Below are 16,033 nucleotides of genomic sequence, written 5' to 3'. Positions count from 1 at the left end.
AGACACATTCCTGGTGGGTAGGTCTTGACACATCCACTCATTTTAAGGCACATCTCCTTTGTTTAATTGGAAGAAAGGTTCCTGGGCTTCATAAGAAATTAGAAGAGCAGAGCTCCAGGGGCAAGCAGCAGGTGCTTCGGCAGAGGAATGGAGAGCGCACTGTTTCATCCAGGTTCCTTTCTTCCCAACGCACAACTGAACAAACGTGGGAGCGGGTGACTGCATGTGCTAGCCCTTGTCCCCTTCCATGTTTGCATTTGTGGAAAACAAGTTCCAGGAGTGACTTCACAGTGACCCGCTCACAGCTCTGCCTGACTCCCTTACTACCACACAGTCCAATTTCTGAACATTGGAAAAGTGAGCCAGATCTCATTCACAGCAATGATGTGACACAGTCGAGACGCTAGTCACGGGCTGAGCACAGAGGAAGATGAGGGGCGCTGCTGCCCTCGTTGGCTAGAGCCTGAAGTCAGCCTGTGGACAGGTGGGTGTGCAGATGTTCTCTGAAGGCAGTGATAGAGCTGTGGGTGTGTGTAAGCGACAGAGCCTACAGGGAGGAGACAGGCACTCGGCCCTTGCTGCTGGGTTACCTGACCTCCCAGTGTGCCACCTCAGAGGCAGTGGGGGTGCCAGTCTGGCTTCCCCCGACTCCCTTCCCTCACTGCGGGCGTGTTATCCACTCAAGCTCATCCTGCTCTTTCATCTCTATGGCCTTGCTTCTCCTCCCTAAGAACCAGCCTTGCCCTTCTCCTCCTCTGCACTGTGTCACAGGGCTGATCCCTGGTCGCGAGACGACGGGGCTCCCTGGCCCGCCCGCTTCCCCTGAGGCTGGGTCCGTGGTGGGCAGTGGCTGCAGGCTGGAGGCTTTCCTCCCAGCTCCCTACAGGCAGTATTTCCGGCAGCAGCTGGGTCGCCTGCTGGGCTTAGCATCCAGCAGACAGCCCCTGTCCTTTCCACTCTCCCTACTTAGGCTGGGCAGCTGCCTCTTCAGCTCAGTGTCTTCCTGGCAGCCCCAGCTCAGGGTGCCATTAATATCACCTTCTTCCTTTGTCCTTCCAGCCACTTCTGCCAGTCTGGGTTGCCTGCTGTTCCCCTTTGGTTTTTCTGCTCTTCCAACGCCTTTGTAGCTACTTTCCTCCATTACATTTCCTCCATTAAATGACCCAGAGTACATCGTGTTTTCCTCACTCTCCTGATGGATGCACTTAGATAATTCCATTAGCGTTTTAATGCTCTTCCTACCTGCTAAGCCACCTGCTGCAGGCCAGCAGAGGGATGCTGAGAGTCCCCTTCCACAGCGACATTGTACCACCCGAGAGCACCCAGCCTTCTGCCAGACCCCTGCTTCTCAGCACATTTCAGGCCCTCTCTCTCCTGGTGCCCACTTCCTTCTTGTCCTCATCTGTTCCCGGGAAGGGACCCTGCCCCTTCTCCACTTCCACCTCAGCCTTGAGAAGAACTGGAGCTTTCCCACAGCGTCCTGCTTTTAAGCATTCAGTTGCCTCTTCCTGAATACTGTTCTAGCCTTTCTCCAGGAACAAACTCTCAACATCCCTTCAGAACTACATCTGCTGGGTAATAAGCTCAGGGAACAAAGTTGGCTTCCCTCCCACAATGCTCCTGGGCCGCCTGCCCACGGTCTCTCTGCACCTTGACGACCATCACTGTAGTTCCCTTCCACTTCTGTCATCTTACAACCATTACTGTTCTTAAGCTGTCTTCCTTATCTTCCTTACCTGTTGTCTCAGTTACTCTTCTCTCATTGCTGGGACCAAATACCCGACACCCAATATTAAGGAAGGAAAGGCTTATTTAGCTCACAGCTAGTGGAGGTTTCAGTCCATCCTCTGCTGGCTCCATGGCAGAGGGGCACATGGCACATGGAGGTGGAAAATAGCAAAGAACAAGGGGAAGGGACAGCTGCTAGGGCAGCTAGCCAGCCTCTCTCCCCTCCTTACACTGTAATGCAGATCCCTGCCCCAGGGTGGGTGCAGTACCCACATCCACAATAATCAATCACAAACGCTAGAACCTCCCCAGGACTGTGTGAGGCTTTGGGGCGACATCTAGACACAAACCATAACACCTGTCTTTCTATTCCTGGCAGTACCGCTCCTTCTGACAGGGAGGAGGCTCTTCATTTGCCCCTTCACATTTGCCCAGTGGATGAATGAACGAATTGAAATTGCAAAAGAACGCCAAAGAAGGGCTTTCTGGCTACCAACACTCTGGACTCAAAGTGATGAAGGTCTGGCCTCCCAGAGAGAGTGCCGCAGCCTCAGGAGGGGCTCAGCCACACCCCCCTCCCAGGGTCTGGTGACATGCTTGTCCTGGGGGATCCCAGTATTTTTTTGTGATCCCAGTATTTCTAAGACTGTAGGAACTGAAGATTCTGTTGCAGGACAACACTCATTAAGCATGAGGACATGGGAGTCCACCTGAGAAATGCCCACGGGGCCAGCCTTCCGCTTCCCCTGCGGGAGAGCGCAGCTTCAGAACCCCTCCCCTCACTGTGGCACCGCCACTTCTTCCATGACATCTCTGCTCACTGCATTGCAATAATTATAATTTCTCTACAATGTGGTGCTTAATGAGGAAGCGAAGCTGACAAATGTTCAGACTAGATTTAATCTAATTATGCAACATCTTGATCCAGATTTCAAACCAAAGGAAAAACCAACTGCTGAATTGTGAATGAAAATTTATTTGCCATAAAAGACGGGGGCTGCAGGAGGAAGCAGGGAAGAGTTGCCGAGAGAATTCTTGCAATTCTTCACGTTAATGGATTGACTGTTCCTATGTTTGCGGCAGAGAAGCTGAATTAAATCCTGGCCAAGTGCCGGCTGCTGGGGCATGGGCAATGTGGAGGATGGGAGGCGGGCGATGAGGCAAGAAGCCTGAGTTTCAGAGGTGGGCAGCTGTTGGCAAGGCTTGTTCTTAGGGATCTGTGAAAACCTTTGAGGTGCAGGAGGAGGCAGCCGTGTGCCTGGAGGGTAAAAGATCAGGAGGGAGCTCTGCAGGGGCCTGCATCTGGACAGAGGGACTCTCCTCCAGCCAGGGCGTGCTGGGCCTCAGGAGGAAGGACGCTCTTCCCAATGCTCCGTGGACTGGAGGAGCAGGCCATGCGGGAGGCCTGAGGGCTGACTCGCACTGGGCTGGCCCTGAGGGGATGGGGGCTTCTCATTTTCCTCACTTCTAACACGGGTACAAGTCGGTGAAAACTGTGTGGGTGCCTGAATCACAGCAACCTTGGTGTCTGCTCTGACTCAGCTTTACTACTGGTTTTGATGGAGGGTGAGCGGTGGGCCCTCCTTACACCACAGCTGCCTTGTGTGTGAGGTGACACCTGCCTCCTCCTGGGTTTATAGAGAGCCAATAGAGAGAAATTAAGATGCCGTCAGAGTGGGGCTCGGTCCCCAAGGAAGTCATCACAGAAGACGAAGACCTCAGAATTGTGGCTGCAGGCAAATCTGAAGAGGCTGAGCCTCAGCATGGAGACTGTCTGGCCTAGAGATAATAGCTAAACAAGCTTGAGATTCTCCTGGGCCAGGGAGACAGCTCAGCAATCTAAGCACCTGCTTGGCAAACATAAGGACCCAGGTTTGATCCCCAGTACCTCATGCCATGCCAGCCCAGAACCCTGGGTGTGCCACGCTGGCCACCAAAGCAGGCACATGCCTGTAATCCCAGCACTGGGGAGGCTGACACAGGAGGATCATTACCAGTCTGAGCTGCATAGCAAGACTCTGTACCAAATACATAAATAAATAATTTTAAAAAAATGAGATTCTTCTGTCATTGGCACCACATGATCCAGCAAGCCTTAATAGGCATGGGCAATAAATGGGAGACCAGAGCCCATGCTGTCTGTCCTTTCCAAAAATACCTTTGTTCTTTCCATCTACCTTGCTATGTGACTTGTTTCCCGAATGGCTCAATACTAACTAAGCAACTATACTTTTAATCCTACCAGTCAGTTGTGGCGTAACCCTCCGTGCAGCCACGTTAGGACCTTACTGTGTAAATCACCGCCTGACAAAGGGCCTTCCTCTCCCTCCTCTCTTTGCCTTCCTCCCTTCCAGTACTAGGGATGGAACTCAGGGCCCTCACACAGAGCCATGTCCTCAGCTATTTTCAACAGCATCTTGATAAGTTTCTAAATTACCCAGGCTGGGCTAGAACTTGTGATCCTCTTGTACCAGCCTCCCAGAGTCCTAATGTAGCCAGCACTATAAAATGAAGCTTTACAAGTTACTTTTTTTCTTTTAGTGATAAGCAACTTCTCCAAACTTCCTCCTGTGAGCTCAAAGCCACTACACTTTCCTCTCCTCCGCCCCAAAGTGACAGCATATGCAGAGCTCATGATGGCTAGAGATCATAAAGCACATGTGAGGGCTGAACCACCCCCCTGTGATCCCCTCGCCCTGCTCTTTCCTATAAGAGGCCCTCGGACACCTGTGTACGGTGAGCTGATGGTCTGAGACAAACGCGACCCTCCGCCTCCTGAGAGCTAGCTTTGAATAAATCCTTTTTTATTCAACTACATGGCCTCCTTTGGTATGGTTATCTGGGAGCAGGGGAACCCAAGCAAGGAGCCTAAGTGGCTGATAACACAGGTCTGGGCCACCAGACCCAACCCGCAAGTTCTTTCATGTCTTGAGCCAGACTCTCCCTCTCTTCTAATCATAGGGCAGCTCATAAAGCCATGGAGGCAACTAAGACCTGTCTCCAGTGCTCTGCTTCGCCAGGGCCTTTGAAAGCACCTCCTCCTCCTCCTTGCAGAATCCGCCCACCTACTTGTCCTCCTCGGGGCAAAAACATGGGCACAGAGGAGCTGCTGCTTCCATGTTGCAGTGGAAGAACATGATTCTTAGAAAGTTGAGGTGACTGATAGAGATCACATCCACAATGAGGTAGGACTAGTGTGTGTGTTTGTGTGCAGGCGTGTGCATGCATGTATGTGTGCATGCATATATGTATGTTTTGGATCATTGTTTTCAATTTCAGAACCCATGCTTCATCAAAAAGAAATGAATGTTAAATCTGACTTATCAATTTCATTCTCAAGGTCCTTATTTACCATTATGCCAAACTTTAAAGAATATTAAAGGCTGAAAAGATTCTGCTAGAACCCGCTAACTGGTTATTACTGATAATCAGAGATTTCTTTTATGCCTAATACAACCACATAAAAAGGTTTTATACTGAGCAATTATAAGGTGAAAGGATAAAAGATCTTTTTCAGGCATAAGAATATTGTGTGGGGGAACGAGGACCGTGGAAAGAGTGCTAAGCATTTCCCATGCTGACTGATGGGAATCCACCGGGGCTCAGGGCTGTGTCACTGAGACAGTTGGCAGTGAAGGTTAAGTCTCTGCCAAGTTCAGCGTCAGAGGCGCGGGTTGAGTCTGGGCCAGGCACGTCAGTGCCCGTGAGAGCACTTTCGTGCTGTGTTCCAGCTGTGGGACCAGACTCAGGACCAAAGCCTCAGATGGTGCAAAGAGCACCAAATAGGGAAAGCAGGAGTGTGGTGCCTAGCCAATGCCTCCTCCCCACCTGGGAATGTGTATTTCTGATAGTAGTGAAAGGGCCAAGTTATTTGCCTCGAGTTTGGGCCCAGCAGTATCAGCTGTCAGAAGCCAAGATGAGCTAAGCTTTCTCTCCCTTTGAAACAGGTACGCGATGACAAGTTAGTTCCCCAGCTCTGCCTACCACGGCACAAAGTCAGGATACACTCGAGAGGGAGACCTCAGTGGTCAGTCGACAGCCTGCTTCCACTCTGCTTGCAGCTTTGCTCAAGAACTGCTCCCTCCCTAGCCCTCCCCCCAGCGCCACAGTCACTTAGCCTTTCCTGTCACCAAGCACTTATGCCTTCGGCTTTTGGTGATCCCGCCATCACAAGTATACCCATGTAGTTAAGCTCACAGAGAGATCACCCCTGTGCTGAGCTCCCAGCAGCCTTGATCAGCAGAAGAGCTAAAAACATGTTTTTAGGAGCACTGCCAGGAGTCCTTATCATGACCCAGAGTCCCAGGAAAGGTGGAAGGGGATGGAGCACAATTCTAAGAAAACTTCTGCTAGCAGGGAACACACAGGTGCACATTAAAATAAGCAAACAAAAGCATCTGCCTCCCAATCTATTACTGGAGAAGCAGACTGAGAAAGGGCAAGGTGTCCCAAGTTGATAGATAGCCTGAGGGATGAATCTGGGGCAAGAATGAAAAAACACAAGGGCAGAAAATAAAGGGATGGAATCAGCTTGCAGTCTATATCTGGGTCTTAGCTAATGGAAAGGAGGCTCTGTTCCCCTCAGATGGTACCTGGGAGTAGGTAAGGCCATGACAAAGTAGTGTGAATCCTAACCTCTGCTGGCCCAAACTCTGGAATCCCTAGTCATTCAAATGTGGCCTTGTTACCAGGGATAACTGCCCACAGAAGGGGCCTGTGAGCTGTTGGCAGGCTCTAAGACAGAGGCATCAGCGTTCTATGAGCTTCAAGACTTACAAAAACATACGCAGGTATGCTTATATTTTCTGGGTGGAAGACCCAACACGAAGATCTGAAGATCAGAAATCCAGGTGAGTACAAGTGAGGCTGCTCCATTAGGAGCTCCCAGCAAAGTAGGCAATAGAAAAGGACCAGCAGCCCGTGGCTTCAGGTTCTCACCGTGCCCAGCACTGCACTGATTCAGACTGTGACTCAGACTGTGGTCCATCCGGTCCTCAAGCACCAGCTGGATGGCAGACACCAGCATTTGCTTCAGTTCAGAGATAAGGACACTGAGACTAAGGGAGCCAAAGCAAAGACTCCCACATCACAAGGCTTGGGAATGCTGGAGGTGGGACCCAGATCCAAGCTGTTCTCCCCTCAAAGCCTATTCTTTTCAGCCACTGAAAACTGTGGCACCCTGAATCACAATAATGTGTAGTCAGAGCGTCAGAGAAGCACCTTCAAAACAGCAACCACCTTGCAGAGCCTGGGGAAGATCACACGTCAGGCCAAGGAAACCATCAAGATCACACTGGAGGGCGAGGGGAAGGGGAGGGAAGTGCGTGTGAGAAAGTGGGGAGTTCTAGGCCTGCGGTCCCTGGAGCTGCTTCTGAGAGAGGAGCGTTGCGCGATGAAGGTCATGGACCTAGGCGGCCAGGTTCCTCCTCTCAGGATGGAGACATGGCCGCCAATGATGGCTGGAAGTAGGAAAGCAACAGAAAGGAAAGCAGTGGGGTCAGAGAAGAAAGGCCTCTAGATTGCCACACTGGTGGTCACACTCTAGTAGAGAGTTTATATACAGGCCCTGGTGGAGTGACTGCACAGTGCGCCCCGCCAGGCTGTGGTGGAGTGATTGCACAGCGCCCCGCCTGTCCATGCTCTTTTGCAGTGAGCTTCACAATTACTCCACCAAAGGGCAGAGATCCTTTTTCACCCCGACCTTGGGACAGACTTCTGAATTACACCTGATGAAGAATATGGCAGAAGTGATGAGCCTAGGCTTCCATTCATGCTCTGGAAATCTGGCAACCACTCACGCCCTGGGTCAACTCTCTAAGGGGAAGACGCTACATAGAAGATGCTCCTGTAGCCCCATCTGAAGCCATCAGGATCACTCCATAGCCAGCTAAAACCCACGCATATGAGAAAGTCAAGAAGAGAGGTCACCCTGAGCTGCCCAGGCCCACGACTGACCAGACATGCAAGTCAGGCACTTGGGAAAGAGCAGACACCAGAGGGCCATGCCCAGGACCCACAGACTTGTGAGTGTACCAAGTGCTACACCACCGAGTTTTGCTGTGGATTGCTTCATCCAATAGATCACAGGCATCTGTTTAAAGTCTCTCGTGGAATGATCTCAAACTAAGATGTATTTTACATTATAAAGCAAAAGGTTTTAAGCCAAATTGAGAAACGTTCAGTACACACACACATACACACACACACACACGTGCGTGCACCCACCTGTGCAAACTCCCCCCCCCCCATTACATTCACAATATTTTGGATGCACTTGTAAGCATCCGGTTGGCTAGTGTCCCCTGCAATCTCAGTCATGGTGGGCAGGTGTTGGTTTCTTTCTTTTTGTATTTTTTAGGGAAGGGTCTACAGGGTGTTCAGGGTCTCACTACTAGTGATTTTTCTGTTTACAGCTTCCCAAGTGCTGGGAATACAGGTGAGCACCACCACGCCCAGTCTCAATTGCCGTCTCAGTGCACCTCAGGGGCGGGGCTGGCACAGCAGGCCTGGGGATCGAACCCTGGGCCCCTGAGCTTGCTTGCAGGTGTTTTAATCCGCTGAGCTATTTGGCTGGTGTTGGTTTCTGTCCTACTCAGAATTCAGAAAAGTTTCGGGAACCACATGGGATGGGAAGAAGATCAGTAGATGAAAGTGAGGATTCCCCCATCTTTTCTGCCATGTTTTATATTTCAATGAACATTTTTGGTCTGAAAACAAAGTCTGCAGCTACATGTAGCTTGAGAAGTACACTATGTAATTGTCATTTCCAATGTTACATGGTCTGTGACAAGGCAAGAAGAGTCTGGATCGACTCTCAGCATCCAGGGATTAAAGATATTCTTAAAGCCATCTGGCAAGCTAACTGGATCCATGTCCTGTCTCCATATTTCCATGTGACATGCAAGCTATACACAGGGCTTCTCAGGAGGGCTGTGCCCACCCTCCATCTATCAGATTGCGTGCTGTGCCTCCAGTTCAAAATGTACAGGTCCCTTTCCTTGAAAAATAAAGAATCCTGACAGCCCTGAGCACTTTCCACTGGGTTTCTTTCAATAAGGAATGTCCAATCCCAGGCAGGAAAGTGAAACAAAACAGACCCTTGAGACTGAGATTGCAGGGGACAATAATTCTAAATAACTCTGCCAAGCATGCAAAATGTCCTGGCTCCACCTGGTGCAGATTCCCAACATAGAAGAATGGACGCAGGTATGCGTAGGCATGTGCGCTTGTACATGTGTTCAGGAGGCCATCTGGGGGGCTCAGTGAGCCGAGCTGTGGAGGAAACATGGCATGATACTCTTGGGGGAGCATAAGAGGAGGCCATGGGCTGCTGAAGCCAAGCACAGGAAGGTCTGGGCTGGGGCTGCTCTGGGCGCAATTGTGCCTCAGCCTGACGTCAGGAAGAGGAGCAGAGAAGTTCTGCATGCAAGGACACCCATGGGTTCCTTCATCACTCACTCAGCCGTTCATGTGCTCAGCGACTCGCTTGCTCACTCATTTACTCCTGGAGCAACCTCCCTGCACCAGTGTCCCCTGGTCATTACCACATGACAGCAAGCTGATTCCTGTCCTGATGAACCATAATGCAGGAGGCAGGGCATAAACGTGACCACTCCCAAACAATTCAGTGCAATGTTTACCAAGCACCTGTTAATAAACCATGCTGAGGAATCACAGCTATTGATACAATTACACAGTTGGAATTCAGCGAGCCAACCAATCTGGTTTTCTTATCACCTTTCTAACATGGGAAGACGAAAGACTCATTCATGATCACGTTGGCTGATAATAAAGGCAGGATCTGAATCCAGATCAGTTTTAGAGCAATGACACCACCTTAGTCCTCCATGGGAACTAAATAACAGGCACATGCTGGAGTCACAGAGCTGCAGGAAACATGATTTCAGTGAGGCCTTGTGGGGAACCCAAAGCTCCAGGGCTCACATGGATGCATAAGGAGGAAATGGAAATCCACTGAGATTCCTGCGGAGAGACACAGGGTGCTCCTGAGGGCCTCCTGCCCCGTGGCGGAGGCAGGCTTCCCAGGACGGATGCAGTCCCTCAGTGGGGCAGTATGATTGCCACAGTGACGCACAGGAATGGCCTCTTTTCATTTAACTCATGACCTCCACTGAGGGTTTTGCAAAAATGCTCCTTCTAATCTTTGAAAAAGAGCTAAAAGAGAGCAGTTTTTCTTTTTGTTGTTTTTTTAACAGATGGTGCCACTGGATGAGATGCCAAAGTTGCTCAGTGGCTCTCAGAAAATGGCCAGATCTGACTCTGACAATCAGGGCTTTTTTTTTTTTTTTAATTAGGACTGCCAGGAGTCTTTCAAGGAGAGATCTAGGGAGCATCTCTCACCTGCGTAGACCTGGACACAAGGAAGAAGCCAGCTAGAGCCCAGAGTAACAAGCCACAGGGCAGTCTCCCGTCTTGCGGAAAGCAGAGCAGCTCTGAGCTTAACACCCAACAATGGGCTTCACTCCGGCCTGTTTTTCTGACTCAGAGCTGATGAAGGGACATACAGGAAGATTGCAGCGTGGACCTGCAGAGCATGAAGGTGCCCCAGGGAAGGTGCAGCCAGAGAAAGGGAAATCCATGAGGGGAACTGGGGGTGAGCGGGACTGAATTACCTCATGAAGTTTAGGTGAGTGAGCCCAATTTTCTAACATGTTTTCTCCTCAAGTTAGGCCCAATAATTCCTGTGAGTGCCTAAGAGCCCTTACTCTCAGGCACAAGAGAACTTACCCAAATCCCGCAAGAGCTAAAGAAAAAGCCCAGATGCGACAGTATCTGCTTGTCTACAAGATGGCCTGAGTGCCTCATCTCCTGTCTCCCAGGGATACTGAAAATGACTCCTGAAAGCTGGTTATCATATCAGATGGGACAAGAGCTGGGGACTGCAGGTGTGTGTGTGTGTGTGGGGGGGGGGTCATCAGAGACAACCATGCAGCCCAGGTACCACCCAAACAAGACTTCCAGTACCTTTAGGTAAGAACAATATTTTAAGTCAGAAAAGAGAATATTCACTTTCAAGTAATGTACCGGTGATTTTCATACATCGCTTTTGCAGGGTACAGTCATTTGTCTATTAATCAAGCAGCCCTGCAACAGTTACATGGTGCCTGGCCTCAGCAACGAGAGGACCTCAGGAAGCTCTTGGACGGGTCACAGGAAGCTCTATTATCAGAGGAAAACAGGGTGAGGGGACACCTGCTGAGCAGCAGGGGGCAGAAGGCTCTCTGGGAGCACAAACTCGTGCTGTGCTGGGGGAGGGCTGCAGAGGGGTGCAGTTCCAGGAAACTCAAGGTCCCTAGGCTTGCCACGGATCTTTGCAGTATGTGTCAAGCTAAAGAACTTGGATTTTGTTCCCTCAGAGCCATGAAGCGTGGACAGCGTATGGCCAGAATGGCTCATAAATTTAATGAAACCAAGGCACCACATGGAATTTGCTTCCTCCAGCAACTAGACCTGGCATGAGGAGACATGGACACAAACTGAATCAAAAAGATCTAGGTGGGGCTGGGGGGATGGCTCAGTAGAATAAGTACTTGTCTGGCAAGTGCAAGGGCCTGAGTTCAAACCCTGGTTCCGCAAAAAAAAAAAAAAAAATGCGGTCATTGTTCATGGTTCCCTCGTGGCAGTACTTCTTCAAAGGAGGAAATGTTGTAGGCAGCTAAATTAGATAGAAATATTCTAGGCAGTCAGACAGGGCCAAGCCCTCAAGGAGACAATATGGAAGACAAGGTGGCTTTGCAACTTGGAAGGGACAGACACTCTCATATTGGCCAGACCTCAAGACAAAAGAGGAAGCAAACACAGCTACATACTTCCCTAGGGATTGATATTCTAGGCAGGTATCATCGCCTTGAAAGCCCAAATGAGTCCCTAACCGAACCCCTAGCAGGAAGGGACCCGGTCCCGTATCCACTTGCTACATGACTTGCTTCCCTATTTGATACTGGATTTAATCAATTTTAGCTGAGCAATGGTGCTTGTAATCTCATTGGTTGACCATAGTTTTGTCTCACCTCAAGCCCACCTAAGCAAGTTCCTATGTTTTCCACCACCTCAGATCTGCCTCACTGCATGGTTTTACTCTATAAAAGTCCCTGGAAGAGACAGTTTCCTGGGGACAACCCGCTTGGGCCCCCCTCCTGACCCTTTCTCAGGCAGTAGTTTTCTTTCCCTCAATAAATATATTCTGCTAAAATAAAATTAAAAAAAAAAAAAGGATCTGGGTGACAGGGATGGACCAATGCAAACTCCAAGAGCAGACTTGTGTCTTGGTGTGAAAGTGGGCTTGAAGGGGGGCCTGGGGACACATGGTCTTTGCCCTGAGCAGCATCCCTCTGACCAAGGTGCCCAGACAAGGGCTAGGGAGGGGATGTGCCTGTTTATCAGATTTCAGAAACTATGTTTTGGTGGAGTGGGGTAGTCTGAGGACATGGGCAGGGAGGGCTACAGAAAGGGCCACTGATCAGGAAGAAATGTCTCACAGAAAAGGGAGGAGGGGAAAAGAGAATGACTAGAAAAATGCTGGGCCCACAGAGTACAGAATGTTGGATTGCAAGGGACATGAAGAGGTGACTGCCTACTGGCCTCTGATGCTGCCCTCAGCACTGGGCCTGGCTCCCAGGAGGCTATGCTTGCTCTCTTTGGTGCTGCCACTCCCACCTCAGACAGTCGTTCCTGTCTGCAAGGCCTTTGCCCTTCCTGCTGGAACCAACTGTCTTCAGCAAGGCCGCTGTTCCCAGGTCCCTGGTGTGGAACACGGAGCACTGTGGCCCTGCTCCTAGATGCCCTTCTCCACACACAATGCAGGGCTGCCCACTACTCCTTGAGAAGTAGGGTCTTGGTCATCTTATCTCGAAACCAGCAGGTGTGTCTCTGTGTCTCTCAGTGTGGGGTCAGCTCACAAGGCAATGTTCCAGGGGGAATCATTTTAGCCTCACAGCTCTTTGTTGGTGCCAGAACTGGAGTTCTTGAGGGTCTGCATAAGAAGACGGAGATCAGTGATAGGAAGACCCCTTCATTTCTTTTGCTTGAGGGCCATGGAAAAAATCACATGTAGCCCCCTCAGGAACCTTTCCTGGCTCACCAGTGTGGCTCAACTGTGTAGCAGCTCCCTCCCGGGGCCAGCTGGGGGACCTTAAATCTGAAGAGTGAGACTGGCAGTGGCTTGCACTACCCCAGAGCTGGGGGCTTTCCTCTCTGGCTCAGACTCCCAGGAGTCTTCTGAGGTGGGGTCCAGATGCACCTGACCATGTCTGTAACACAGCACACCTGCAGCGGCCTTCTACACAGCGACCTGCTCAGAGCCAGACCTGTGCACATCCTGGAGTCCTGACCAGCCCTTAGGAAATGCGTCAACCACTTATGGATTAGGTGAGCAGCTCCCTCCCCAGAGACAACACTGTCCGTTACTGGACCAGGCAGCAGAAGGCCTTGGCTGGAGACTTTCCCATTTCTGCCTGGGCCCTGGAGTCCCCTTGGTAGAGCAGTTTGCACAAGTCAACCCAGTGCCATTCTTGGTTCCCTCCCTCCATCCAGCCTGGCAACCCTGCTCAGCACCCCTCAGCCCCGCACCCTGCCTCCTGTCCTCGGCCCCCTGAGGAGTCCCCAGCAGTGACATGCATTCCAGGAGGGCAGCTCCTTCCCATGACTGCAGACGTGGTCTTCTCGTGAACGTGCAATAGAGGGAAGGCGTACTTACACTTACAGGTTGGCTTTTTGGCACATCATAAACACCTTCCTTCTTTTGGCTGGTGGGAACCTACGGAAGAATCAAAGGCCACAGGGTCAGAACACTGCTCTGTTCTACTGTAAAGCACGCTGCAGCCAGACTTGCACTGCCAGCTGGTGGAATGCACACAAGAGATGAGACAGGCTAGTTCCAGCCCCAGGGGCTGCTCCATGGAGCCGGGCAGAAACTATGGACTTCCTGCAGCGAGAAAGGCATCCTCATTCCACTGAAGGCCAATGTGGGGCCCAGGGAGGAGCTGTGATCTGCCCAAAGATATTAAAAACAGTGTGTAGCTGAGCATAAACTGCTCGGTGCTGAGGCTGAGATGCGGGCTGCTAAAAATACAGTAAATATCAGGGTCTTTGCACACCCACGGCCTTCAACACTTCTGTGTCCCCCGCCTTCTTCTTGCCTTCCCGACCTACCTGGCCCTCCCTACCTGTGCTGAAGGCAAGGCCCGAGCAGGTCACTTGGCTCTTCTGAGCCACACTAATAACAAATGCGGCCTGTTGCCAGTGCCTCCTTGCTCATATTCTTATAAGGAGTCAATGAGAAGTAATGCATAGGAAAACACCCATGCGTATGAGCACACCGTGGGACACTAGCAGCGGGTTGTGGAGTGCGCTGCTAGCTGGTCCAGGCTCCGCGCAGCACACTCCAGCTCGGAAGCACTCAGCAGCGGCTCCTTCCCCAGCAGTACCAGAGCTCAGCCCACACCTCCACCACAGGGGCCGCCCGCCCAGGACCACCAGGGGTGGTCTTTCCTGCCTTAGATGGGGCTGCTCAGGGAGGGGCAGACTCAGTGCCTCCTGCCTGTCCGCACTCCATGAGTGTCTGCAGGCAAACTCCCTACTAGAGGATTACGGGGCAGTGAAGAGGATGAAGCTTCTAGATTCTTTAGCATTTCCATGCATGTTGAACTTACAATGCTAAGAAGTTGGTCTTATCAGGTCTCTAACCAGTGGAAAGTGAGGCCCAGAGATGTTAAGGACTCTGCCCAAAGTTTCAAAGGTGGTAGGCGCCAAAGCCTGCTCTTTCTGACTACCAAGGGAGACATTTCCTATTGAAAGTATAAGCTGACATGCCCAGGGCACTGTCCATGTGTTGGGTTCCCGAGCAGGGCATGTATTTTAATACATCCTCACAGAGTGCTAGGACAAGTCCATCAGGACTGCCCCGACCTGGGTCCAGAGGTGGGCAGTGGGCTGCCTGGGACTGGGCCGGGCAGGCGGCCGCTTGATGGCGGGCCCACACAGATGGCTGCTTCTGGTGTGCCCTTCTCTCTGACGTCACCCCCCATGCCCAGAGGCTTGTGAACTTTCTTGCAGAACAGAACTGTGAGTGAGCATGGCTGAGGGGAAGATGTTCTTCTGGAGCTGTCTTTACAATCCTAGGCTGCAGGGAGCCAGTGAAGAATGTACACTTACAAGGAACCCTTTGGATGTCCGGAGTCCTTGTTAATGAGAGCTGCCACATCACCAGCCGGACTGCTGTTTTTACTAGCTCCCCTTTAGGAGCACACCTACCGTGTTCTGCTCCTTATAACTCACTGCTCACCTTGGCACTGAGCACGCCGAGCCTCTGCAGCCGCTCAGTTATCCCTGCACACGGAGAACAGGCCATGCAATGGGAAAGCACAATTGCGCATAACTGCAAACTCCTGCTTGGCTCTCCCACGGGGGAGACGCCAGTCTGCTTGCTGGTCCTGAAAGATTTCTCTCAGCTGGGACTTTGCAGAAGGCTATCCTGGTTTGGAGCCTGTTTCTGTACTCTGCTAACCTCAGGTCCATCTTTCATTAAGAACATAGACATTACCAAGTACCTATCAGGTGTCACATCTGAGCTTTCCCCAGACAATCAAGGATGAGACCCAACAGATAAGACCCCTGGCTTAGCAGAGCCTTGGGCCTTGCTGGGAGAGACGGAACAGGTGCCCAGCTGTGCTTTACCTTTCTGTGGGAGTTACTATACGCCCTGCAGCCATCTGTGGGGCTATGGTACCACAGCTAGCAAAGCTTGCTAAGGGCATGATGGGTATTTTATTACCCCACATACTCCTGCCTGTATGTGTCAGTTAAACGAAGAAGTTCTTGCTCATCACTTGTCGCTGAGGGCCATGGTTTGACTCTCCTATCTGTAGAGGTCCGTTTACATGGATGAGCACAGCACCAAATGTATGGTGATAAAAATTTTGGTCAGAAAGAAAGTGAAAGATCTGATTCCTAATTTGGCTCTGCCACAGGGTATGTGACATGCAGTGGTCACTTGCTTTCTGGGCCTCAGTTTCCTCATCTGATTTTCATAAACATTTCAAGGGCTGTCAATCAACCTGGGGTAAACACCATGCCCTGGTCATGACTGTTTCTTTTCCTGTGCCTGGCACACACTAGGTGTCCATGTATGTTTATTTAAGTGAATGAATTAATCAATATTAAATTACCCTGAGAGCTGTATATGACATAGTACCATACACAAAACATTTTTTACTCTAGCATTACACTAGTTGGAAGTGTGGGGAGGCAGTTCAAGCTGACCTAGGGCAAGAGCCCCGCCATTTTC

At 50.9% G+C, this 16,033-nt stretch overlaps 1 protein-coding gene across 4 annotated transcripts in view; it reads right to left on the bottom strand.

Annotated features, from left to right (window-relative positions):
- Positions 1–16,033, bottom strand: part of Dab1 (DAB1, reelin adaptor protein) — a 412,667-nt gene that overhangs the window by 43,247 nt on the left and 353,387 nt on the right. For all 4 annotated transcript variants that reach the window (XM_023702660.1, XM_023702661.1, XM_023702662.1 and 1 more), the window contains one exon: positions 13,445–13,504. In XM_023702660.1, coding sequence (XP_023558428.1) covers positions 13,445–13,504 — 60 coding nt within the window. The remainder of the gene's footprint in view (positions 1–13,444; positions 13,505–16,033) is intronic.

The sequence above is a fragment of the Octodon degus genome, unplaced genomic scaffold, assembly GCF_000260255.1.
Source record: "Octodon degus isolate 3935 unplaced genomic scaffold, OctDeg1.0 scaffold00156, whole genome shotgun sequence".
Taxonomy (NCBI): Eukaryota; Metazoa; Chordata; class Mammalia; order Rodentia; family Octodontidae; genus Octodon; species Octodon degus.
Note: the sequence above shows the minus strand (reverse complement) of the source record. Positions and strands in the feature narration are given on the sequence as shown.